The sequence below is a fragment of the Aythya marila genome, assembly GCF_965140915.1.
Source record: "Aythya marila genome assembly, chromosome: 16".
Taxonomy (NCBI): domain Eukaryota; kingdom Metazoa; phylum Chordata; class Aves; order Anseriformes; family Anatidae; genus Aythya; species Aythya marila.
The window spans coordinates 14626811-14654465 of NC_139057.1; the positions used below are offsets into that span (position 1 = coordinate 14626811).

General features: G+C 48.5%; 1 protein-coding gene across 1 annotated transcript; it reads right to left on the bottom strand.

Moving 5' to 3' along the window:
- Positions 1-1699: 1699 nt before the first annotated feature.
- SLC13A3 (solute carrier family 13 member 3) lies at positions 1700-27028 on the bottom strand (the record flags this gene model as incomplete). The annotated part of the gene is made up of 13 exons (XM_082773669.1): positions 1700-1962; positions 2511-2648; positions 2962-3123; positions 3449-3561; positions 4443-4540; positions 5595-5699; positions 7545-7640; positions 10939-11064; positions 11934-12119; positions 12812-12878; positions 16579-16742; positions 16915-17180; positions 26918-27028. The coding sequence occupies 13 exons, from the start codon at positions 27026-27028 to the stop codon at positions 1777-1779; spliced, it is 1818 nt and encodes a 605-aa protein (XP_082629795.1). The 3' UTR covers positions 1700-1776.
- Between the last annotated feature and the right edge of the window lie 627 nt (positions 27029-27655).

Genomic DNA, 27655 nt, shown 5'->3' on the forward strand with positions numbered 1-27655 from the left:
GGAACAGGATCAGGGACAGCGGGGTTCCTTCCTGCCCCCTGGCCCTGGGACAGCAGCACCACGCTGTTCGCATCCAGACAGCTGGGAAAGGGACCTGCAGGGAGCAACTTGCCCTACTTGCCCTTCCCAGTCCAGCCTGGGCTCACCACAGCATGACAAAGCCCATCGATGCAGAGAGCCCGAGCCCTGGGAGGCTGGCAGGAAGATCTCCTGTTCCTCCCAGGGAACAATGCCAAAATCACAGGGGGAAAGCTAGGGGAGGGGGTGGCTCAGGCTTTGCTTTTCTTCCCTCTGTCTACAGAGCAAACAGGACAAAGCGACGTGCTAACAAATGTGCTTTATTGTACATTTTCCATTATCATTACGGATTTTGTTAAGCTGAAGGATTTTGTTGAACATTAAGGATTGTTTTTTTCTGAACTTGATTGATCAAAGTTCCATGTTCGGCTAGTTTTGGAGGTTTCGGTTCAACCTCAAGTCCCTGCCTAAGTGTGACCTTAAGGTAATACCCAGCAGCAGCAGCAGCAAGCACTGGCCCCAAGGGCTGCATCACCCTGCCAGCTCCAGCCTGGCCCTGGGCTTTGTCAGCAGCATGGGGGCAGGAGGGATGGGCTGGATCCTCACCCCATGCCACCAGCTGTGCCACCAGCTGTGTCACCAGCCCACACCATCAGAGAAAAGACCCAGTGGAGCCCAATCCAGAGTCCAGTCACCAACCCTCCTTAAACCAAGAATCAGATTCTTTACCTTCCCTTCTATCTATTTCAATGACTGATCCTTAAAATTAAATATTTTAGATTCTTACAGAAATTTAAAAAAAAAAAAAAATGATAAAACGGTGATTAAAATCACAGTCAATTTGCAATGCTTTCATTGAAAGTACCCAAGCAATCAGAAATAAAAAGATGTTAAGAATCAAAGCCTACTTTTCAGAAATGTCAATAATATTCCAGCGCAGCTTGCCCACTGACCTGTGACTCAGCAGGTCGCTCACAAGTATCAGTCTCACAAACCTAAGACTGGCCACGTTCCCAAAGCTGAAACACCACCGATGTCCACACAATTATGTCAGAAAAAAATTTGGCCCCAAACCTCCATCTGCATTCAGTGCAAAGAGCCAGGCAGCGACTGAAATCCAGGTTTTCAAAACATTGCACAGGTTTGGAAACAAACTGGTCCTTTCCTGTTCCCAAAGCATGGGGCAATGCACTGAGTCCTACCGACACATCTCCTGAATCATCCTTTCATGCACAAGCCTGAAGAAATAGTCTGTGTCCTTACATGAGAGAATTACTCATGAGATCATACCGAGCCCCCGTCTCCACGGTCCTGCCAGGAGCACCCAGCCCATGCTGCCTCCTACCCAGCCAGGTTCTGATACACTCACTCACGTTGGGTTGCATGGAAATAATCCACTTGCCTCCACCCAGGGCTGCTCTCCAAAACGAGGAAGGGTATCAGAAGCTGGAGCAGCACGGCTCAGTAGCTTTCACAGGGGGAGAGACATCTACCCACAGATGCTCGACACTTACAGGGCTGTGCAGGTAACAACCACCTGTGAGGGACAGCTGAAATTCTCTGGGAGAATCTGTGTAAGGGGGGGGGGAAGGATCTTCAGAGAAAATCAAAATCGGATGTTGTGGCACCGACTGGTATTGCTAAAAATAAAATTTAATCCGAGGGTCCCATGCAGTGTGGGCAGCTTCCTGCGCATGCGCTGACGATTCCAGTGCCCAAGTCCTAAGTGAGTGAGTCCTTCCCCTGGGGTGGCTTTGTTCATATTTTATTCAGTGCACTAAAAGTGACATTTTCTACAGCTGGCAAGAGCGATGTGGCATTTTCTGCATGGATGTTAGCCCATGCAGGGAAGGTCCCCAGCTGGAAGATGCTCTTGGCCCACGTGTTCATAGCCAAGCTAAGAAGCAGAACTCCCATAAGATTCATGAGCAACCCCGTTCTTGCCTACAAAAGAAACACAAAAGCAACTGGTGAGTTTAGCCTGGACATTTACAGTATGTGAAGAATGAAGTTATTTGAATATAAACGTTATAAAAATGTAAGGTTTAATTGCCATTACTATTAACAACATTTTAAGTGGGCTTTCTTAAACCACTCTGCAGATGCTTATCAAGCTTTGATCCATCAAAAATATTAGCATCCATTTAGCCACAGGAATATGAGGTGGAACTAGGACTGAGCTTATAAGCTTTATTTCACTGAGTTGCGAAACTTCTGCACACAGAAACCTCTGAAGTTGAGCTGCTGACAGTGGCAGGAGCAGGAGCACGGGCTGAGAGGTGCTGAGGACAATTAAAATCAGTTTTGCCATCACTTGGAGCCATGGCTCCAAATCTCACAGGCTCCTTTTATATCCCTGTGCCTTCCAACACTGCAGTATGAGATTTCTGTCTTTTCACATGTTGTACTGGTAACATGCCTGAAAGTTACTTTCTTCAACATTTCACTCTGATTGATTGTTTTCAGCATCTTGTATATCTAAAGCAACTCACCATATCCTTGACCATCAAGTGTCCAGAAGAAAATGCAATTGAGTTAGGAGGTGTTGAGACTGGCAGCATGAATGCGTAGGAGCATCCTATAGTCCCTGGTATCATTAAATAGAGGGGATTTACTTTCAGACGAATGGCCTTGAAAAACAGAAAGGAACAGAAATTGTATCTCGGGGATTAGGAGCGTAAGGCGGATATAATTAAAGGATGCAAGTAGTTAGCGCACTGTACAGAGCCATATCCCCCACTCTGTGACAGATAATAATGTATCTCACCAACAACATCTGAAGGATTATTATCCAGCAGTGTTCCCATTATGCCACAGGCCCTTGCTTTGTTGCTGCAAGGATTTCGAAGTGCCTAAAGCCCCCTCCAGGAGCAGGAGACCCGTACGGTGCCTGTCCCAGCCCAGCCACCATAAACCTGCCCTCTGAGCACTGGGCTGTCTTACCAGTTCAGCCAAGACAGGCAGGAAGATGATAATAGTGGCCGTGTTACTGGCAAACTCTGTGAATAAGGCGATGACAATCGTGATGAGGATGACTGCCACGGGCGGGGGTACACCCTCCAAGGGGTGCAGGCGGCCTCCTATCCACACAGACAGGCCGGACTCCTGCAGAAGGGAGAGCACACAAGCTGCAGCGCGGGGCTCCTTTCCTCAGATCCTTTCATAGATCTGAAAATTGTGTACGACCTTCACCACCCACGCAACTGCAGTGTCTTCAGGGGATCTAACAGCAAACAGTCTGAAAGGAGTTGCAAGATTTGTTAACTGTTCCTTACTTATCTGCTGCGCGTTGTTGTAAGGGGGAGCTGAGAAACATGCCTTCAGCTGAGAAACACCTTTTTGGCATTGTGACACTGCAGGAGCAAAATTTCCCAGAGCCAAATGAGAGCCCCAAATGGCACCGTGACAAAATGCAGCTCTGCTGCCTCACCTCACAGCCCTTCGCCATGGCAAAGCCTCCTCCGAGCAGCAGGATAATGTTCCAGGGCACGGTCTCCTGGGCCTTCCTCCACGTCAGCAAGGGCTGCATCTCCGTGTTTGGTGCTAGACGAAGAGAAAACCCCAGATCAAGCACCCACCCAAAGAGGAGCACGTCCGTCACCATCTGACATCGACATCATCAGCCTGGCATCAGCACCAAAGCTCACTAACCATGAGTTGTTGTTGATTAAAACATGCATAAAAACATTCTCTTAAGCTAGACACTTAAAAGATCATTTACCTTAATATCAGAAAACAAGATCTTAACAAAAAGGAAGAGAAAGGAAATTCTAGCATTTGAGGTTTTATTTGAGGCTTCCTTGGAGAACTTCTAACATCGGGTTAATTTCCTTTCTGTAACAGGCACAAACATTGTCCTCAACAGACGGGAGTCCATGGAAGAAGGAAATTTTCTACCATTTGAATCATGAAGATGTTCCTAATTTTCCATTTGCCATTCAACTACCCTGGAGTTTTGCAGCAAAGAACTCCCATCTCCCCTGCAGCCCATCTCTTAGTACATGATGAAGTGAGCTCTGCCATGTGGAAGGATGCACTAATGGGGCTGTAATTTTCTGTTGAACAAGGGCACAGCTATTTTACCCAGAGGAGGCCTGATTAAACATCTTCCTGCAGTCTGGACAACACAACAAATATCAGTGAGTGCCACAAGCCCGTCTGCTAGGGCAGGTCAACACTGATTTTTAACACACACAAACACACAGAGTATCATCTCTGACAGCAGCACGAGCAAGCGAGTCATTCCTGCAACAGGCAGCAGGGCAGTGACTGCTGAACCTCTGCTGGCACGTCAGACAACAGCCTCCATGTGTCCTAGCTGTGTCCCCAAGCCAGCATGGCCCTGCAGGTGGCACAGTCCCAGGGTGGGACGTTACTGACCCCAGGCAAGGGCAGGGATCCTGCCCTGGGGGTCTCCTACTCACCTTTAAAGTCAAACCACCACCTGAAGGAAGGCTTTTGGGAAGGGAAGAAGAAGAGAATGATCACGATGGTGATTCCTGTAACTGCATCTGAGATAAACCTGTCCAAAAGCAGCAGAAACACTGGTAAGAAGCACAAGCCTGCAGAATTGCAAAGTTTAAGGGAATGGAGATTTATGAAGGAAGTTTACAAGTTTCCATCAGGTTTGAACAACACTTGTTCACAGTTCTTTTCTTTTTAATTCCCTGTAGAGCTATATTTCTAAGATGGGCTGTGAAGAACCCCATGCAAAAACTGCCCCAAAGCCCTGCAAATATATATAAAAAAAAAAAAAAGACTAAATTCCCCCCCCCCAACAGCAATGCTCCAGCAGTTCTGCCCACGGAGCCGTGATCAGTCCATGAGGGGTTGCGAGGACAAATATCCCAGCTCCTCACAGGGAGCAGGAGGTGCAGAGCCCGGACCACCTAATTTATAAGAGCTCTTTGCAAAATGCTCAGACTGTAAGCTGAAAGCCAGGCTCCACCCAACAAAGAGCTTAAGCATGTGTTTGATTGTAAGGAGCTATTAACTGATGAGGAAAAGTCCATAACTACTTCGTTCTATTAAGGAATCATTTGTTAAGCTGGGGCATTATATACAGAAACGAACAAACAAACAAAAAACTATGAAGGTCTCTTCTGCTTAGAAATAACAACACCCTCCCTGAGATTTAGCAATCCCCAACTTCTCTATCCCTTTGTCTTCCCAAGGTATGGATGTCACAGGGGAGATGAATGTGTAAAACAGATACGATAGCACATACAGTCAGCTCCTCACTCTCCAGACCTCCAGTGAAATCAGTGGATTGCATAAAGAATTCCACATAAATATGCAAATATATGTATAGACAGTGTGTATTCCCCACATTCAAACCCCAGGGATGGCCTCAAACACACATATGGAAGAATTTGCAGTGCCAGCTTCCCAGTGGGCTTCGTATACCTCCTCCACAAGACAGAAACAATTAAGCTCACTCTGGAACTTGGGGCTCAATTTAATTTATTCCAGGAAACCTGAGTAACAGTGTTCAGCAATGCAACCAGAAACCCAAGAATCTCAGACTTGGAAATGCTGTTGAAAAATGTGGCAGTGGAATGAAAATAAGATCTTACCCTGGTGCAAAAAAGCTCGCCCAGCCTGGAATGAATTTGGGGTCCCTTGAGAAAAGCATGATTGCAAACATGCAGAAGAAGAAGAAAATTGCCTGTTCTGCAAACCTAAAACAAAAGGAAATGTAGTTAAAATGTTGTGCTAATGGGGTGAGGCCAAGATAGGGCAAGTATCGAGTTCAGGCTGCAGCGGTTGGGTGACAAACTAGGCGGCTTCTCTAAAAATAACTACAGGGGAATACTGGAATAGGTTACAAATCTATTTACAGATGTTGGTATTTGCCAGCAGTGATCTCTTACTGGAAGATATCAAGGACAGGAAATATGGGCAACAGGAATGCCCAGAGCAGATGTCACAACATGCCTGCAAAATTGACCCTGTGGATGGGGCAGAGGGGAAGGGCCAAGCAGCTTCCCAAGGTCATTCCTCTCATCACTGCCCTCTGGGATGCTCCTAAGGCACGGATTGGGCTGATACTGATCAGCTAGGGGTGGTTTTACTCCAGTTCAAGCCATGTAAAAGGACAGCTAAGATTCAAATCATATATGAGACAGCAGGAACAACATTCCCCAAAGTCAAAACCTAAACAGTATCCCTTAGACACGTTGACTAATAGCAGGGGGATCTTTAAATGGCAGTATCATACTCTAAGCTAAGGTTTGATTCTAGTGTGGTCAAGATTTATCCAAGACAATGCCTTAAAACTCTGTATAAAACCTCTCAGAGCACAAGGAAGGGCATGTAAACTTGGGAAGAAGCCACTTGCACTGATTTGAAGTTACGGGGTTGCTAATCAAATTGGTCGAGCATGGCTTAATGGGCTTTCTCGCTCCTAGACCTCAAAGTGGGACTTTGATTCTTCAGAGACATTTTGCAGGCTGCTCGATAATGTACTGAATGGAACAACTAAACCAATTTCTTTCATTTACAGCACAGGCCCAACCAATTGTCTTTGAAGAACCACTCCATTTTCCACACAGCAGCAACAATTACAATGTCGATAGCACGACACAAACATCTCTGAATTCTCCCAGCATCACTGTGAGCATAAGAATATTATTTTACAGACAGAGAACCACAGACCTTTTGAGGTTAAGACCTACAGTTTCAAAAACCTTCACCAGCCCTGGTTGCCCAGAATATCAGTGGCTGGTTGGATATACCTATGCTTTGATTCTTGGAGATACCTAGCCTTTCCTTTTTCCCCCTTTTTGGGCATTTCTCCTAAGTCTAAAACTCTTATGCTTCTTTCTGGTGGCTTCCATCTATGACCCTAATCATTGCAACTTCAATGTTTCTTCCAGAAGACAAGACTTCTGATAAACTACAAGAAGAAGCTAAGTGTCATATTCTTTCTTCACATGACTCATAACGTTGAATGAGTTATTTAGAAAAAATGACCTACTGCATAAAATGGATTTAAATTGTTTCCATAGGCTTTCTTTGAGCAGCTCTTAAGATTTCTTAAAGTATATCCACAATCTATATGATTTATATTTATTATATCATTCATCAGCCTCCTCAGCAAATACTTCCTGCCTTGCAGAACAGCTACAAACAGGAATGCACAAATCTCCAAAATTCAGCTTGTATTGGTTAGTTACATAAAGCAAACAGGATTGCTTTGGTTCCTGGAGCAGAAAAACTACAAACAGTAATTAAACAGCCCAGCTAGAATCCACTCAATAATATGAACTTTGTTCTTGATAAGATTTGAGTACAAGCTGCTATTTGCTGTTATTCCTGTTAGTGAAAATGAAGAGGAGGGAGCATGCACAAAAGTAAACTTCACTGCATCATGAATTGAGTAGAAATGTGTATTTCATTTTCTGCTTAAAAAAAAAAAAAAAAAAAAAAAAAAAAAGACTTTCCCTCAGTTCACTCCCCTTCAGACAGGACATTTCCAACCCACTTGATTTCTTTTTCATTTTGGTCCCAGCTTGATGACTCACTTTGTTGGGCCCAGTTTCTGATAGTCCTCCTTTATCACTTCTCTGGCACGGACTTCTGCGTCCACTCTTATATTTGACTTTTTTGTTCTCCAGCCCCTGCCAAGAGACACAGTTACATCGTCAAATGTGCCCAACATCACTGGCACCATCGTGAAGGCTGCGTTTACTACTGCAGCATGTGCACGCTCGGTGAACCCCTTCAGTGCCTGCTCTGCAAGCTTCAGAAAGAAACTTCTTCCCAGAGGAACTCCCCGCGGCTGCACGTCTCTCCAGCTCTGTTTGGATTATCTTCAGCTCACCGAGAGTGGGAACAGCCTGGCAAACAGAGCCCCACGCCTCACAGGGTGCAGCTGGATGTGGATATTTCCTCCCAGTCATGACAAGACACAAGCATGCTGGTGGCCACGTCCATGTGCACAGATAGGGGAATTTGTACAGCCAGCAGCCCCAATGACACTGATAGTGAGCTTGGCTCATATTTTGAGGGCATGCTTTCTGATATATTAGGAGCCCAGCTCTGAATAGCAGTGGAAAAGCCCTGGTGTCACCTACGGAGCCTGTCCCCTGGCACCAGGAGCACACAGCTCAGCAGCACGCAGAAAAGTCTGCAGCAAGCTGGGCAGACAGCGGCTGGATGGGACACAGGGATGAAAATGCAGCAAAGCAAAGCACCTTAAGTACACTGACTGTTCAGCAGGACTGAGGAAGAAAGTCTGCTTTCATACAAAAGAAACCCCACAGAGGGTAGGAAGTTTTGTCTCATTTATATTCTACACTGTTTCCCCCAGCACAGGCTGTAATTGCCAAAAGAAAATCCCGGCAGTGCAGGACTTCATCATCTCTAGCAGATAACTACCCGGGCAGAACACTAGGCAGCGGGTGACACAGAAAATGAACCTGTCCCTTCACTCCTCATGCCACTTGCAATTTCCTGGGCAATCTCACGATGCTGCAGAGGCTCAACAAAAATGTGGGGAATTTCTCCATGGCCGGGAATGTTAATGTGCTCCTGGCTAAGCCTCTTAGCCTGGTATGCTGACCGCACACGCCGTTTGATCCTTTGGAGCATGTGCATACAAATGATATATTCATGTCTCACACTTCACCTCCCATCGTGTCCCATGCCTGAACTAGCCCTGCCTGTGACCTTGGTGAAACTACAAAACCCAATGTCCACACCAGCTGCATCCAACAGGCCCTGCAGTGCCTGAGCATGCTTCATTCCATCACCATTTCAATGGGAAATCATGGCCAGGTCTTCTGTACAAAAGAATTGTTGATCATCAGGAATTTCTGAACCTCAAATAGATGTACCTGTTTTTTTGAGTCTAGGAGGGTGCTACGAACAGCAGCTTCATCTTCACTCAATCAACCAACACCTCAGCCTTTTAATGTCTTTTGGATTTAAGCAAAGCCAGCCTGCTAGTGTAGCGGCGTCCCTCTGTCTGTACTTTTCTGCTCATACAGAAAGGCCAGCCACTCTTCCCAAGCTGTTGCAATCCCAGCAGCCGAGCGCCAGCAGACAGGCAGCTGTACTTGTGCGGCCTCACAGTGTCCCTCCCGAGGCACTTTGCCACTGGGGAATTCTGCTCCGCGCTGGCCACAGCTATCCCAATAAAGCCGGGCTCCATGCGGACAGAGAGGAGCCAAACAAAACAAAAAGCATCACGTTCTCCGAGCAGAAGAGACATTTCACATTTTGCCAGGGGGTTCGGCCAGCAGAATTACCTTCTCTCCCCTCACCTGCTCAGTTGTGCCATGGCTGTGCCCCAGCCCTTAGCACAGGATGCATGAATCCAGGCTCATGCAAGCCCTGGGCACATAGACGCAGAGCGGCTGGGAGCCAGCGGAGCATCCCCCGGCTGTGCATGAAGCCCCCCCAGCAATTTAAGGAGCGGCGTTTGTCATTTTCTAGCTTGCAACTTTCCCATTGATTTTTTTTCCTGCCTCTGAGACAATGTAAATATTTGGACACCTGTTCTCTTTTTTTTTTTTTTTTCCCCTTGCTATTTGTGTTTGTAACTCAGAATAACAATTAAAGACTTTTCTATCTATTAGAAGTTCTGTATGGTCCCTGGAGGAAGCAGGACTAGGAGTTTGTTACTATCCCGTATGAGAGTGTACAGAGGGAAAAAGGGCTCCAAAATAATCTGTGCAGCACCACTGCAAGTGTTTTAAGCTCTGTACACTCAGGGTTGCATGCGTGCAGCAAAGGTTTACCAGTAAAACACGTTACTCTCAGTTATAGATTAACACGTTGTTGTAAAACGAAGCCCTGTTATGAAGTAATCTGTTCCAAACCCAAGTTCCAGCCCTAGGAACAAATCCTAGCTCTTACGATCCAGGAGATTTCTGTTACTAATTCCAGGGCAACCGAGATTTCACGCTGGTCTTCAAAGTCCGATCCTGCTTTCCCTCCTGCCAAAGCAGTTCTGCCACTGACTTACCCCAGCCCAGGTAAGGCAGTGAAACAACCTCAAATAATTGTGTTTCACTGAATGCACGTGTAACACACATTCTCTACATGTATTTCAGCCAGGTATGAGATTTCTGTAACCCTGTTCCATCTCAGCAAATGTCTACTGCATGCATTGAAATGCTTGAAACTGCCTGCAACCTGAGATGGTAGAGTGGGGACTTTTTAAGAAGCATTCAGCCCTAACCCTGATGCTTCCACGGGAGCCTATTTTAACAGCTAGCACCTACCTGAATGCCAGATCTCTAGGGGCTGATCCTGAGCAGGGTGACTTTGTATCATACAGCTATTTCAGTGTTATGTGGCAATGCCTATCTGCAGGGAATCTGCCTGGTCTGACTCTGGTGGGTTTATTCCAGTCTTCACCCATGTCTGCAGCCCAAAACTTTGCATGCAGTCACATTTGCAAACGGGTTTTGCTGAGAGCCGTGAAAACACTACTGTTTCATTTGGTGTTCAGAGATTTTTGCTTCTTCAGTGTTTGCTGAGCAGCTGCACAGCTGTTTCCTCCTTTAACCCCTTCCCAAATCACCCCAGCCCCTTTCTGGACAGACCACAGCCACCATCGGGGCTGCATTCAACCCTTCCCCTAGCAGTCAGCTAGCGGCAATAAGCAGGCTGGGAGCAGAAAGCAGATGCTCTGAGTAGGAAAGATAAAAGACTCTCTTGTGACAGCAGCGCTCAGAAAATGCTTACAGAACTGGGAGCATTTTGCTGAAGACAACACACACACAGCTTCTTAAAAACAGAGGATTTGTTACACCACAAGCACCCTGAAGTTAGCGATGAAACCCTCCACTGTCAAGCAGATGATTGTGGGTGATATTGTTAGACTTAGTATGAGAATCATGACAAACATGTATTTCACAATGCTGGTGTAACCAGAGCAGTGTGTATGCGCAGGGAATATAAACATACCTCAGGTTGATTCCTCCATACAGGATGGAGATCCATAGCCATCCCACGAGAAGAAAAATCAGCATTAAAGGAAATGCAAACATAAACCAAGAACCAAAGTTCACCACATCACATTCTGGAAAATAACTAAGCAAATGGGGAAAAAATCAAGTTAATGCAAGAAGGGAAAACCACCCTTCAATTTAAGGGCAAACATCTGAAACCAACAGCAAAATACCCCACAAATTCACCAGTTTAAGAACATTCCCTTGTGTGCACAGCAACCATCTGGGCTCTAGCTGATTTGGGGAGCACAGGGGCAACCCCTGGGCTACCCAGCCAGGCACAGCTCACCTAGCCCAGCTGTGCAGGGAGAGACTTGAAAACCTCTCTCTGGATGGCTGATACTCTTCTACAACAATATTCTTCAACAGTCAGGATTAAGTAGTGCAATAGCTGCTGGAGGGTCTGAACATGAACTTCACCGGGATGTTGCACAAGCCTGGGAGAGCCTTAACATACTGCTTGTGGAGACCAGAATTAAGAAGCATCTGGAGGCTCTTAGGATGGCCCAACTCTATGCTCCTAGGAACACAGGAGGCATTTTTTATGCCTAGGAAAATAGGCCAGAAGCAGTGGGTTCCTTATTTTTCCTTTCTACCACACAGCAGCAGATATAATTGCTCACAGAACACTACTCAGCCCTTTTTATGACAACCCTTACGAGCCTAATTTTAAGCAGGTGGTCAAGTCCCATTAAACGCGGTGGGGTTAAGAGCAGCAGTGAGGTGATCCACACAGGCACTGAGAACCTGTTCAGCACTGCTCAGGCTGGTGCAACCACTCTCTGCCTTCATCCACTCACAAAGTTTCCTAAAACATTCTGGAAGGGCATGAATTTTCCAAGCTAGCTCTCGGCACAGAAGGGAATTTCCCACAGGGACAGAGATTACATCTCATCTGTGCAGGATTTACACTGGCAGACAGGCACGTCTCTCCAGGACAGCCTCCCATACCTCTTCAGCTGTCCCAAAAGGATGAGGTTTGGTGCGGTTCCTGTCAGCGTCGCCGTTCCCCCAATGCTGGCTGCGTAGGGGATTGAGATGAGGAAGCCCTTCCATATATTTGTTTTGTACTCTTCCTCCTTCTTTAAGTCTGAGAGCGCATCGCTGGCGACCTCCTTCTCCTCCGTCAGATCTTTGCTTTAAAACAGTCCAAAAGAGAATCTGGTGAAAGCCCTGGTTTAAACACAGCACGGCCGATACAGAGCCTGACAAGAAGGCAAACTCCCAGTTTTTAGAAAGCCAAGCTCACGCTGCCCTCTGGGACACCTGGGCAGCTCCGCATGGCAGGAGGGGGCTCGGAGAAGCACCAGGCGGGACCTGCAGGCGTGCAGAGCACCCTCAGTGCCTGAACGCTGCGTGTGCCTTGGCAAGCCCCTAAGCCACTTGAAAAACTTGGCATAAAGTGCTCAAAGGAACACAAAAGGAAAATTTTGATAGCACCGAGAGGAAAGAAACTCCTATTCCTGAAGAGCTGTTTCTTTCCCATCGTTGTTATCAAAGCAGGACTGTCAGCACTGTATAAATCCTAGTGGTTTTACACCACTGGCTTCACACTTTTGATGCTCCTGGGAAAGCCAAGGAACTGTTTTCCAGCAGAAGACACCTCTGGTACTGCTCCAGGATAACTGGAAAATCCCTGCAGTGATGCGGATGTGTGGAAGGATGCTGGACACAGAGAGGAGGGGTTCTGTGGCCAGTCTATAGCGACTGGGAGCTGTGGTGCAATCAAAACATTTCAGTGATTGAATTTCAAATTCCTACATCTGGGTCTAGCTCAGGGGATAATGCTCTGTCTCAACTCTCTAATACAAACTTAATAGTTAACTTACTCCTCAGTACTTGCCAGAAACTGCATCTCAGTTGGTACAGTGTAAAGTTTATTCTGCTGTAAAGATGCTGAAAAAGAAAGATTAGGACTTTAAAACAGTTCAAAGCATCTAGAAAATCCTCCTCGACCCAAACAGCGGAAGGCAGCAAACTGCCCTTTACCGAGGAGGGAGCACACAAACGAAGGGGGAGCTCATGCCATGGTGACGGGGTCAGGAGCACCCGGAGGGGACAAACCAGCCTGGCTGCTGCTGCCACCGCTCCAGGCCTGCTGCAGCACCCCGCTTCTCCTCCAGCACCCAGAGGTGCTCCCTCCTGATGCTACTTCTGCCGCTGCTCAGACCCTGGGGTATTCCAGTGTGGGCAGGGGTGCCAGGGTGCCACATATCCACGTATGGGCTTGGGTTAGTTTTTTTGGGGGGGGAGTTAACCATAGCTTGTTAGTAGGAAGAAGAGCTGGGCCTGGTGTATCCCCAGGGCACATTTCCCGAGGCTGTGCAGGAGCGTTCAGTGCCTCGGAGTTCCTCCTTCCCCCTGGGAAGCTTGCGAAGTCACCATGCAGCTGTTTTTCCCTCTTTAATGGACAGTGTGGGACATATTTGGGAATTAGGCTTTGTACCGGGTCCCCCGACACCCACCTCGAGAGCAGAGAACCCTTCCCAAGCCCACGACCCCCTCCACAACTGGCCAGGCAGCTCCTCCCAAACCCCAACCTCAACACAAGTTTGGAGCTGCCACGGGGAGACTTGATGGTGCACACAGTCCTCAGGGACCCTCCTGCATATCTCATGGGCTTTGCCCCAGTATCCTTGTCACCAGCCACAGGGAAGGCAGCCAGGACTCAGCATCACTTGGGGAAAGGGTAAATCTTGACCAGAAGGACCCACATGCTCTTCAGCAGTAAATTGGGAGGTGTACATCACACTGCCACGCACATATGGGTGTGTGCTCCAGAGAGAACTCAGAAAGAGAAACCATAAGATAAACCAGAAATGCAATACAATCACTTTTTTCTTTTTTTTTTTTTTTTTTTAACCTTATCTCATCTTAAACCTCGTAGCAGTTGTAGCTCTGGCTCATGGCATGACCACCTGAGGTTGGGAGCAGGGATATGCTACTAAACCCTATTTTCCATATCCTCTGTAGAACAGGAATGTTCAGGAGTTTCATCCACTGTTAGTCCAGGTCACTATGGGCTCTGTACCTGTCCTCAGGCTTTGCCTGTTTTTGGTGCATCCCTGCACCTCCCTGGGCCAGCCAACCACTGTCACCCACCACAGCCACCCTATCAGTTCCCAAACTTCCCTGCGCCCCTCCTCAGGCCAAAACCCAACCATCTGTGCCTGTCTGTGCCCCTGACACGGAAAGCAGTGCGTGGAGAGCAGCCACTGGTCAAAGTCTCCAGACTCGCACACATGAGTGCCGAGGACAGCCCCCTCATTGTGGCTCAGTGAGCCAGGCCATTTTGCACTGTCATGTTTTACACATGGCTAATTTACCGAATCAGAGTTAATTGGCTTGGACGCACACATGCTGAGCTTTCATTCCAAGGGTGCTGCGTTAGAGGGTTGTAATTAGAAGAACATTAACCTGTGGCTGACTGTTGATCCCCCATCAGATTTAGCCCAAGGCCTCTCATCGCTGATGTCCCATTTAAGCCATAGACACATACATGTATTTCATTCCACTTTTTAACATTTTTCCAGTTTTCCCCTGTTAAGCCCAAACTCCTATCCCATCTGGCCAGGATCACCTGTGAGTTACCTCTCAAGGAAGGTCTATGAAAGGCAACCATGAGAAGGAAAGGCAGACTTTCTGCAGAACAATCATTTCCTGTGAAACTCGTAAAAAGGGGCTGAAAATTTGTACAGGTCCATAAGTCAGAAGAGGAAAAAACAAACAAACAAAAAAAGAACACTGAGCTGGGACCTGGCCTTGCATGGAGCAGCATGAGACAGATTCAGTGGCCATTTCACTCAAATACTTTGTATATCTTAGAGGCAGAAAGATTTATCCTAGAGCAGTTTGGCTTTAATTATATTTCTATTGCTCCTAAAAAAAATAAAAGACCCCCTCAAAATATTTCCACCCACTGGAGCAAAAAAAAAAAAAAAAAAAAAAAGCCTGCTTGCTGGTGATCAGTTCGTAATCCCACCTTCACCTTGAATAACCAGAACCAGCTGAAATTTCAAATGCCAAAGCTCATCTGAATTCTTGTATCAGTAGCTAGTAATGTAAAAACGAGGAACAGATCTACTCCAAAGCTTAGCTGTCATGAACTCAAGCATGCAGATCTACTCATCTACAAAAATTTGTCCACATGGTTGAACGTGAGCATGGCTGATTGCAACCTGGAGGATCTCACCAGCAGAGAAATATTTGATCAGAGACATCACTGTATGTGTGCATGTGTATGGTTCCCCTGTATTTATTACAAGTCTCTACCTCAAAAGAAAAATACATCATCACACAATCACATCATAGTTGCAAAGCCTCATTTTATTCATTCTTCTACTTGCATCCCTCTCCCTTTGCTGGCTTCTCTCAGCACCCTAAGCATTTTGAGCTAGGGACATTAACTCTGTGCTTGCCAGTGTCTAGGAAAATGGGGGTCTTGTTTTTATATGTTCCTAGACTGCCCTCACAACTACACACTCAAATCAGGTCAGAGAATGGGGTCAAGAAGGTTAAAAGCAGGCTCACAGAACACAGTGCTTCCTCACAATAAGAAAACATAGCAAGAAGGTCAGTGGGGTTGATTTTACTACACGTGCATGGTCAAAAATTCATAAAGCAAATGTGATAAAGCAGCCTACAATGCAAACACCTCATGATTGCTAGACATTAATGATGAATTATTAGATCTTTAGTATTAGAGTATGCATATTTCAGTCCTCTTCTGAAGACTCATTTTCCTGCGTTAGGTCTCAGTGGAAACCCAAAAGCCATTGTTTTTAAATTGCAGAGACAGAAGAACATCTAATTAGTGTGGAAAAGAGAAGCCATGACTACTGATCGTACTATCAGCAATAACTGCAAAGGGGACTTCACTGCTTCATTTCCTTTTTTCTGTTTTTCGTCCCTGTCTGCCAGAATCCCAAACTCCTGAGAGGTGGTTGGAGGAAGGCTTGCTCTGACCGCATAGCCCTGACCAAGCCTGTCCAGCACCTGCTCACTCTCAACACCAAGTGACACCGAGCTGGATCAGGGGACATCATGCAGCACTTTATAAATACATGTTCAGCCTGCTAGCCCTGCCTTTCATCCTCCCCTTCTCTCCCAGCTCAAGCTCCAGTTTCACAAGGGAGGAAATAGGAAAAAAGAAGAAATGACCTGTGCAGAAGCACGGGAAAGCCGTGTGTGCTGCCACGGAGGGGCTGCAACCTTTGCCCATCCCTGCAGCACGGCAGCATTACACAGTACACAGCTGTAGGGGTAACTACAGCACCCCTCAGCCCTGGCCACCCTACAGCAAGGCACCTTACAAACCCCATCATCACCACATCCCAGTGGGCACGCAGAGCTGAACTTCAACTTGTGCCAGTCACAGGTCTGGGGACCACCATTTCTCATTTTTCCAGACATTTCCAACTCATAAGCATTGCCTCTGGCATGGCATACGGAAGGAGCAGGATAAGAGCGAGCTTTATGTCAATACTCTTCCACCACAGTAATTAAATAAATATTAAAATGGGACCAGCACTGGGGCATATTTGATGGCAGCAGGGCAGACCTCAGCTGGCTTATACTACTGCCCTGTCTCAATTACCTTGGATTTCTTCATGTTCCCTGTTCATATTCTTAGAGGTGTCCTTCTCCCCAAAGAGGCTTTTCAAAATTGCATTTGCAATCGGAAGCATCATAGCTGTGGAGGCAGTGTTACTTAACCACATGGACAGGAAGGACGTTGTCAACATCATCCCTAAAATTAACCTGGAAGAGAGAATAAAGAAAAAGCTGAATGTCTTGAGTTTGGCAAGTGTTAACACATTCTAGCTACAGGAAGAAAAGCTCATGTGTGGGGATATCATAAAATTAATAGGAAAAAGCAGTGTGTGATCAGGGCTGTGTCCCCCCATGGACACCCCCCAGTCCCCACAGTCACCTGGCTGGCTGCACTCCCACCAGCATCAGGACCCGGAGGGCGATCCTACGGTGCAAATTCCACTCCTCAATGGCTGAAGCCATGATTAAACCACTGAGAAAGAGGAAATTGGTGTCTAAAAAATACTGCGGGCAGACTTTGTTAGACGGGAGGATGCCCAGGAAGGGGAAGAGGACAATGGGCAGCAGGGCTGTCACAGCCAGGGGCAGCGCCTCTGTGCACCAGTACAGGGCCATCAGTAGGATCACGTAGAGGCATCGTCCTTCCTGCAAGAGAAACAGAGAGGAAAAGCAAGATGTGGTGTTAGAGAAATCTTCTCAGTTGGAGACACTGAGACAAGCAATACGCACCAGTCATTCCTTCAGGGATACTGTATTTCCCCCACATTGTTCCTATTAGGGGAACATGTTCCTCCCTAGATTGTGTAAGGGGTTACACATTCTCTGAAAGCACAGCAAAACCCAAATCCTCCTCAATTTCCTGAGCTTCCTATGTGCTGCAGTGTGGATGCAAGGAAGCTCTGGAGAGAAGGAGCTGCTCCTTCACATTGACTTGGGGTGCTAAAGCTCAGCATGCACTGCTGCTAGGGCAAGAGCTGCTAATATCCTTAGGTGTCCCCATACCTGACAGCTGCTATTCTCAATGTTTGTGCTTTCCCTCCAACTTCCACAGATCAGGCTTTGCATGCCTATGAGTAAACAGCTTTCAGAGACAGATGCATTGAGTCCCCCTGTTTGTAATAGGAGGCACACAGAAAAGCTTCTTTGACTGGATCAGGGTCTCCAGAGAGATCCGTTAGAAACCCTTCCAAGGCAACCCATCCCAATCCCTCAGGAAATCAATAAATCAAGCTCTCTGGTGCCATGCCACATCCTGAGCGTGGAGAGCTTGCCCCAGCCTGGTACCTCCCATGCCAAGGTTGGCGGACACCCAGCGCTCCCGATTCATTCATCCCCCCGGAGGCACAACCAGAGCAGAGCCACTTCTCCTGACATCCACAGCTTAAACCAGGAGCTATGGAAAGGAGTCAAGACAAGGAAAGGAGTCAGGACAACGGCCCCAACCTGAGGAGCAGAGCCCGGGGCAGCACCTGGGGGGTGGATGGAGCCTGATGCAAGGCGAGAAGCCGGAGCCATTGGCCGCAGTGGGGCTGAAGGGGCTTATTGTCAGTTGTGAGGCAGGGTGCCCACAGCGCTATAAATAACTGCCCAGAGCCGTTTGGAAGCCACAGAGCTATTTATTTCCCCGATCTCTTCCAGCTTGTCGAACAGGTTGAATTGTTTCTCAAAGGCACCTCTGTGCCTCCTCCGCCCGGACCTTCCTCCCCTGCCCAAAGGGCTGAGGCTCTGCCGGGAGAGTCCAGCGCTGCTCCCAGGCTCTGTGTGAAGACTTTTGGGGAGAGCAAGGCCCAGATGAAGCTGCTGAGAGCACAGCAAGGTGTGAGCAGGTAGGGCTGAGCCAAAAGGCATCAGGCCACCTGCAAAATGCTCCCTTCAGCCCACTGGCACATACTGAGACACAACTGGGATTTGTCATCAAACACATCTGAAAACTGGCAAGTGACAGAAGTTGTCGTTCGCCTCTAGCCTTCCAACTTCGTGTCTGACAAGTAATTTAGCTTGTAAAATTCAGGTGCCTCCATGCGTGTGGAAAAGACAATACCAAAGCGCCAAGAACAATTTGCTTCAATTACTGAATAGCTATCAAATATGTTAATCACAGGAGAGCTACAGCATCACATCAGGTTCCTAAGCCCTGTATTCAAAGACCACTTATAGTCCCAATTTTAGATCATGGTGCGCTGACATACTAGACATAGTGAAGTAAAACCTCTCTGTTCCCAGAGCTCGGATCTGGCAGCCGGTGGCTCCCGTGAGCTCCTGACGGCTTTACTTCCCCAGAACTTTGCTGTGCAACCCAAACAACAAAGCCAATACCACTAATTTCTGCAGAAGCAAAAATTCACACTTCAAATGTTTGCACACTAGATGAGTGATTTCATTCCCATGGCAACTAATAATTCCTCTTTGCTCTGGCTCTTTCTGTATACCAAAGAAATAGTTTTGCTCTCATTGAGTCATTTTCCATTCAGTCTCTAAAGGCCATAAAAATTATTTTTTTTCTCCCAATGGCAAAATGTTCTTCAGTTTTCTGCAAGGAAAATTGCACCAGCGAACTTCAGAACAAACAGTTTGCCTCTTACAGTGGTAGAGCGACTGCAAGTATTTAACAATACCTTGGTATAAGAGCAGATCAGTGAAGATTTCAATTGACTTCATTAAGCAGATGAAGTATGAATTAGAAAGGTAATTATGAACTAAGGGATATTTATTTTCTAGTGTATGGAAAATGTTCTGGGAAACATTGCAATGAAATACAGCATGAATCTAAAAACTAATCTTCATTGTAAGATGAAAAGCCAAGGGGTAAAACCGAAACTGGGCAGAGAACTGCTGTATGGAGAGCTTTACTGAAATTATGAAACCCATCAACATGACTAACCTATCATCAGCAAACCTCTTTAAACATAAAGTTGCAGTAATGTTTGTCAATCCTATTCTACCCCAAAAGAAGACAAACCGCACCTACGTTAAATAACTTTTCATTTAAAATAGGGCAATCATTGAAAAAGAAAGGAACAAGACCACTTCAGAATAACTCAGCTTTGGAGTAAGTGTTCCAAAGATTGAAAACGTAAAGTCATTCTTAAAATTGAACCAAACCCTGTTTGTTTGTTTTTCCCCAAAATATCTTACAAATGTTAATTACTGCCCCGGTACCCTGCAAGTTGCATTAGTATACCGCCAGCAAATGCTAACTGATGTCGGAAGAATGGTCTTTCATGGGGATGGTCACAGCTGCCCCCAGGAGCAATCCCACCATCATCTCCTATCCCTCATCCTTCGACCACTCTGCTGTGTCACTCCTTTCTACTCCTCTCACCTCCAGGCAACTTTGTTTTGTGCTTTGTTTGTTTGTTTGTTTGTTTGCTTCAAAATAAATCTATCAAAGGTCAGGGGGAAAAATGGTAGCAAATACAAACTTTTAAATGGGTCTTGTGATCGGGTTAATTTTATAACCATTTAATGATTTCCAAGAAAGTGCTCCGTGGCTCTGGACTAGAGCAGCTCTCCTTGCTGTTGCACAAGACCCTCAGGAGTGACCTCTGCCCCTCCAGACACAGATGCTGTCTTCGCTGCACTGAAGGCACCGGGGATTTTCCACGCTGGGAACCTGCTGAGCTCCAGCAGGGGCAATCTCCCACGGGCAGGCGGGCTCCTGGAGGGGAGACGGGGAGGTGAGGTGCCCTGGGGAAGAGAGGTTCTGGCAGGGTATGTGGGTCAGATGAGGAGAACCAGCTTGCCCAGGCATGGCACCAAGGCATAGGCATGCATGAGCCATCAGTCCCCACTACCAAGCTGAAGGGGACACGAGGAGCTTCTGCCAGACCTCGCTCTCTAGCAGGCCCAGTAAGATCCCAGACAGTCCAGTGCTCACAGAACCCTGCCAGATGGGCCCGGTGCTTGAAGAAGCCCTACCCTAAGGGTCAGACAAGCTTTGGGTTTGCTCCACGAACCTCTGCATGTGCATCCTCACAGCCTTATTGCCTCTTGTGGGCTCTCCCCAGCACCCGTCCTATGACCAGACAAATGAGGGGCCTACAGGTCCCTCCAGAACCCAATACCAACAGATATTTTGGCCAAAATCAGAGCTTTTCAAGCCCTATTGTCCCACTATCCTCACAAAGAAATATCCTATCAACGATACTCAGAAGTACACAGTGCAAAAAAGTACTGGTGGCTTTTAGCATCTTGCTGACAAACTGCCCTCAGTTTGCAACCCTGACAGCGTTACTGGCCATCTTGGCCACAGACTGTTCTCCAAGGGGATGGGTATTTGAATCTGATTTCTCCTAATACAGCTCCTGCAAACATTATGTAATCTGGACATAAAACAAGCCCTGTTTACCAGCATTCCTGCCAGTGGAGCTGTTTGGCTCTGGGTATTTGCAGAGTGGCTAGAAAGGGGCCATTAGCACAGGGGCATAAGGTCTTACAGCTAAAGTGAATGCTTGTGAAGATATTTTGCTCTGGAGTTACACCAAAAAGACAAAGCTTATAAAGCACTTAAACTTTTTGAAGTGTTTTGTAATTCTCATCTTTTTCTCTGCTTCACAAACAAGACAGCTGGAGCTCAAAGTGGGCAAATTGACCATGACCATGGGAATTCATGGCACAGGCATCTTCCAGAGAATCTTCCTTGCCTTAGAGGTCTGAGCCTCACACTTCCTCTTGGAGGCAGCAATAGGTCCTACAACTTCAAACACTGATGGACGTCAAAGCTAAAACAGCACCATATGAAGTAATCTCCATTTCAGCCTAATTTTAAAGATAGATCCAACATGTTTTCATAGAAAAAAAAAAAAAAAGAAGAAGAAACATTTTCTGTGATGGTGAAACCACCGCAAGTTTAGTGAGCTGTTCCTACAGTTAATTAACCTCACTGTTAAAATTCTGTTGTGGTAACCTGAACATCATTCTCTGCATCTGGTTTTATGCTTTACCTTTATCCCTCAGCCTAGACCTCCCTTCCCCAAACTCTGCTCACCGTGGATGTGCTCTCATACCTGTGGGTTGTTTTTGTTTTGTTTGGTTTGGTTTGTTTTTTTGGTTTTTTTTTGAAAGAACTTGGCCAAGCTGCTGAGGTCTTTCACCATGTGGTGTGTTCTCCTGTCCTTTGCTCATGCTGATGCTTCTCCAGTTTGTCAAAGTTGCTTTGGAACTGTGGAAGCAGACTGGGAGGGCATTCTGGCAAAAGCCACGAGCTCAGAAAATAGCAGCCTGGTAGATTCTCACTGCACTTGCTTAACTTTCATGTCTCTGTGTACAAACACCACATTAATCCTCTCCTCCAAGCTGTGGGTACCCAGTCGTGTTCAACTAATTACGTGGTGTCATCTCAAGCAAATATTTTCATTTCCCTTTAGTCACTGTCATGATAGAAATATTTAATATGCTATGGTATTGTATTACAAGTCCAGAACAGAAATACTGTACTGAATACAGCTTTTTTCTGCATTATCCATCTAGCAACAGAGTATCCTGATTCAGATTTCTTTTGTGTCACACACTTGAAATACTGCTCATCATCTGCAATACCCTGCCCAGGGATTTCTTCGTCAATTCTTTCACATCCCTTTTCATGTCCTCTATGGTTCTTAGCTTCCAGTTAATATTAATTCTTGTCATCTGTCCTTTTCCCACCACGAGCATTGCTGCTTTCAGTTCCTCTGTGCCAGCTTGCTCTGAGCCAGGCTCGCCTTATCTCCATGCTGGTAAACGGTAGTGACCCAGCTGCCAGTTATCCCTCTTCTTCCCTCATTGAAGGTCTTCCTCTTACCTCTTTTAACTGATCATTACATTCATGAAATTGGCCTTTCTAAATCACCAAGTGTATATATAAAACAAAGACTGACTTTGTGCATGAAACATAAACAGGCTGCAGTCACTATTTCACCTACCAGGCTGATCTCCTCAGCGCTGCCCCTGCCCACCTGTGCTCCTGCAGCACGGCACGCAGTGGGCATCGCTCCAGCCCGGAGTCCAGCTCCCTCTACCTCCCCACACACCATGCCCCACCACATCGCCTCCTTTAGCATCATCCATTCCTCCCCAGTGCCTTCCTTTGGAGATGGCTTTGTTCCTTGCTTTTGAGCGCAAGCAAAGCCATTTTTCTTCTGGAAGTTCCTAAAGTCTCCTTGTTCTCATCAGGAAGACTCATTACATCCAAGTCAATGTTAAATGGCTCTATGTCCACTGAGGAAGTCAAGCCTGTTTTCTGAAGGCACTGGGACCCATTCGCCTGCTCAGAGCTCCTTTTAGCAGATTTGGCTGCCTCAGCTGTTACCAAGCCAAGAGGCTGTAGACATTGAGTTCATTAGGAGCTGTTGGAACAAGCTCTTTGCACAGCTCATTAAAAGTGCCCCCCATGCCCCTTCCAGCAGAACAGTTCCTCCAGCCCCTCCTGCCCTGCCGAGCTTTTTGCAATCATTCACAGCTCCGCGAGCCGGGGGGTCGCCGGCACTTCCGCTCACAGGACAAAAATTTCAGCCATTTCAGCAGCCACCAGAGCGGGAGGTGACACGGACCCTTGTGCGGAGAGCCGGGTGCTGGGAAGCCACCCAGAGCCTTTCCCTGTGCTGTGCTATGTGACGGGCACAACCCATTTCCCACTGCTCCAGCCACGCTTTGGGGAACACACCCAGAGGGCTAGGCAAACCTGCTGGCAAAGCAGAAATTTCATTTCTCTATTCAGAAGAAAGGAGACTGCTTACAAAAGCACTGAGACAAGTTTCCTTCTACAAGACTGCAGCCTACAAAGGGCATCAAATACCAACAAGGGGTATTAATATCATGTCAGCACCAGCCCTGACGTTCCACCTCCAAAAGGACACGCGGGGCAATTTGGAGATCAACTGCTGTAGGGTGACAGCTGTTGAGGGCTTTAGGAGTAGCATGCAGGTGTGGAAGCTGGAGTTCAGCAGCCATAAGTAAGGCCAGACCTGATGTATGATTTTTCCTCTAAGGATTTTGCTTCCAGGGAGAGGTCACCAAGGAGCAGGCTTCACTGGAAAGCCCACTGCACACAGGCCATGGGGTTTCGCCAGAAACACATCTGAGAAACCACATCCTACTTGTGGTTCTCCGTTATGCAAACTGTAGGTTGTGATTTCTTGGTCTCCAGAGACAAGTGAGATGCTGCCCTTGAAGCCAAACCTCAGGTGGCTTTTTAAGGCTCTGATCCCTCAAGTTCCCATAATTGCTGAGCATCTCAGTGGGGAGAAGGCAAATTCTGGCTTGATGTGAGATTTTAGCACCCACAGAGCAGGAAAGTACTGCAGAGATGCCCCTAAGACACCTTCTCTCATGAGGGAAGCCTCCTCCTGAGACTTGCAGGGGCTGAGCCTCACTGCTTCTCATCTCTGGGGTTTCTCTGACACCCTGCTGCACAGTGACTGTCCCAGCAGGACATGGGGCTCTCCAGCCCATCCAACCCTCCCATGATCCAGCTGTGCCAGGACTCAGCCTAAAGCTTGGTACAACAGCTCTGCCTCCCCCAGGTGCTCCTCCTGCCCCAGCCTCCTCTCTGTGGGTGCCCTGTCTTGGACAGTCTCCCAGTACCACCAGCAGCAGACCTTAACTTGAATGCCTTCTGGGATGGAGCTTGCTGAGTGCCCAAGGCAGCTCTGGTGACGTGGCTGCCCAGGACAGCTGAGGCTGGACTCCAGTCCCATGTCGGGACAAACCATGACCTGTGCAGTGCAGCTGGGGGCACACATCTCCCATCACACAGCAGGATAGCTTCCAAACCCCAGCAACACCCAACTCCCCACTTGCTGAGCCCTCACCTGCTCCTGCTCCCTGCCCCCCATGTTGCCACGCTGCTGTTAGAAGTGTAAACCCTTCCCTTTGCTTCCCACTGCCCCTGCAGCTTGGCTGGAGCACAGCTCTGGATGGCTGAGCCTAATCCCATGTTGGTGCAACAGCAAACTTCCTCTCTTGCTGAACAAACGAGGGGCAATTTTGTGTTGAAACAGCAGGTGAGTCACTGCCCCCTGAACGCAACCCGGTGCAGCGGTCTGGTTACTCACAGCTGCAGGCTGAACGCAGGGACAACTTGGGGAGGGCGCAGCAGGGCTGGCCCTAAGCATCCCACTGCTTGAGCAGCCACGCTAGCAGCAGTGTCAGCGCTTTGACAGCAGTGATGCAGGGACTGGACAGACTCACGGCTAACTGTGGCACACGTGGCGCTCACGGGCACCCGAGCACAGATCGCTATCATCAGTGGGCATTCAGTAAGGCCATGCCCTCTCCTTCCCTGCCCTGCTGCTCCTTCAGCTTTGTAGCTGGAAGCAGCTGCACTTTTCCATCTCCAGTCTGCCCTTAAAGCAGCCGATCAGCCTGGGCTGTGCGAGCACTTCTTTCTCCTCAGGGCACAGGGAGGAGCGCGCCCCCAGCGCTGCACGGCTGGAGTTGGGGCAGGCAGTCCTGTTACACCAGCAGAGGGTTTTTTTTCCTTTCTTTCCCAAACATCCTAATCCCTACAGTCGCTCCATCAGTATACTTTTCCACAACTGAAATGGGCATCGGAGGCAGGGCTTTCCCTCAGCACAGTGCCAGGTTCATCTGTGATGAATTACTCCTGTGATTAACCACTGCCTGGCTCAGACGTGAACCTGTGCAGGGTGCACAGCACATCTCCTCGCCCTATAACCACAGCTCCAGAGTTTACAAGTGCCAGAGTCAAACAGGGAAACATTAAATATCATTGAAGTCACTTGTTCAGCTGCAGTAAATGAATGTACAAACAAGTATGAGCTACTTATGACTCTGAAAGGGGATGAAGTACCTGTAATGCAATGTGCTTTTTGCTCTGAGGCAAACATTCAATATATTCCTATTAACAACTCATCCAAATAATGCAAATTAGAAAGAAAAAAAATGAGATTACATCCAAAGAAGGGTTTTCTCTTTTAATATATTGTGTTATTAATAAAGCAATGGTCATAGTATTATTATTATTTTTTTTAATTCAGGTGACTTATTTTGCTATCTTGAGTATGAAGGTTTCACTGACAAGCACTACGCCAGCAGAAGTAAATGTCACCTCCGTGTCCTTACAGCATCTGAATCACTCTGTAATCACTACGTGCTGAACATCGCTTATTTTCTGATATAAACAATGTCACTCTCAAATGGATCTGAGTCAGAATACATGGGTGAAATCCTGAGCCTACTGAAGTCAGCGGCACAAAATTTCCCAGTGACTTCAGAGCCCCATGGACGTCCACCCAAGGATGCTCCTGGTGCAGGACAGCTGTGTTGTACGGGACAGCTGCAAAACCTTCCCTCTCCAGCTTTGCCATAGACGCTACTTGACGTGCAGCCCATCTCACACACCAAAGCCCAAACTAATTTACTCCACATCTATGGAACAGCACAATCACCACACTCGCAAAGCTTTTTCAGACACAGCCTCTCCCCAGGAGCCTCCCGGAGCAGTGTGAAGCACCTGCAGCCCCGCTGCCTTCCCAGCGCCCCAGCACAACCCCGCTGCCCACCGCTCTCACCCGGTCCCTCTGGCAGTGCAGGGGATGGGGTGGCAGGGCCAAGTGGCACCACTGTCCCTGCACACAGGGGCTCGCCCCCAGCCCAGCTCTGCATGCAGCTCGCTGCAGGACACTGGCTGCAACCCAGCTTCGTGCCTCAGTTTCCCCAGTGCTTCTTTCAGAGCCACTGATAGAAACCAGAACAAGGCAGCCGGGCATTGGCAAGAAGTTGCAGTTAGCGCCACTCGGTTTGAGAACCATGGGCTGCTTGCACCTTCCCAGCGCCTACACAAGCAACAAAAACTCAGTTCACTTGATCTACCCCCTCTTTCCACTAAAAGATTACCACAACCCCAAGATGCCTCCTCCGCTTGCACCCTAAGGACCTGTGGTGGTTTTTAGGCTTCGGGGTCCCTTTCCTCCATGGGCAAACCCTACAGGGGTCCCTGGCGAGGGTCAGGGGCTGCGGCAGGAGGGCAGCGAGCTGCGAGCTGGGCCCCTGCGTGTCCCCAGCCCCAAGCTTCGCACTTTGTGTCCCCAGTGCTGAGCTCCACACTGCGTGTCCCCAGCCCCTATCTCCATACACCACTCTGCACCCGATGTCAGCGCACCCCATTTGTGCTCCCGGTCCGCGGTTTTGGTGGCCCCCAAACTGCAGCCCCCTCCTCGCAGCCCCCCACGGCACGTTCCTCTGCTCGGTGCCCCCGAGGGGCCATGCCCTGCTCGGTGCCCTCACCCCACATCCCCAAACGCGCACCCCCGAGGCGGTGGCACCCCCCGGCAGGCGAGCTCCATCCCCACCCCGTGCCCACCCCCTGCGCCCCAAAACCGGTGCCCCCACCCCCTGCCCTCCCCCGGGCGGTCCTTCGGGCACCCCCCGGCTGTGCCGGGTACCTTGGGGGGCAGGCTGAGCAGCACGGGCACCAGGGCCAGGGGGGCGCACAGCAGCACCAGCACCCTCCGCACGCTCCACACCTTCTTCACCAGCGCCCCCAGCGCCGCCATCCCGCGCCCCGCGCCCCGCGCCCCGCTCCGCCGCTTTATCCCGGCCCGGAGGGGAGGGAGGAGGAGGAGGAGGAGAGGGGGGGGATGAAGGCGGCCGCCCCGCCCGCCGGGAGGGGCACCCAGCGCCCTGCCCGCCCCGCTACAGCACCCTGCTGCAGCGCCCCGCTATGCTATAGCGCCCTGCCCGCCCCACTGCGCTGCCCCCTATAACACCCAGCCCACCTGTAACACTACAGCACCCTGCCCACCGCACCATACTGCCCTGCTATAGTGCCCACCCTGCCACAGCACCCCACTATAGTGCCCTGACCACCCCACTGCAGCACCCCGCTGTAGTGCCCACCCTGCCGCAGTGCCCCAATATAGAGCCCCGCAACACTACAGCACCCTGACCACCCCACCATACTGCCCTGCTATAGTGCCCTGCCCGTCCTGCAACACTCTAGCACCCTGGCCACCCTACCTCACTGCCCCACTATAGTGTCCACCCTGCCACAGTACCCCACCCTGCCATATAGTGCCCTGCTCAACCCTGCAACACCACAGCGCCCTGACCACCCCATTGCACAGCCCCATTATAGCACCCTGACCACCCCACTATAGCACCCTATAGCACCTGCCCTGCAA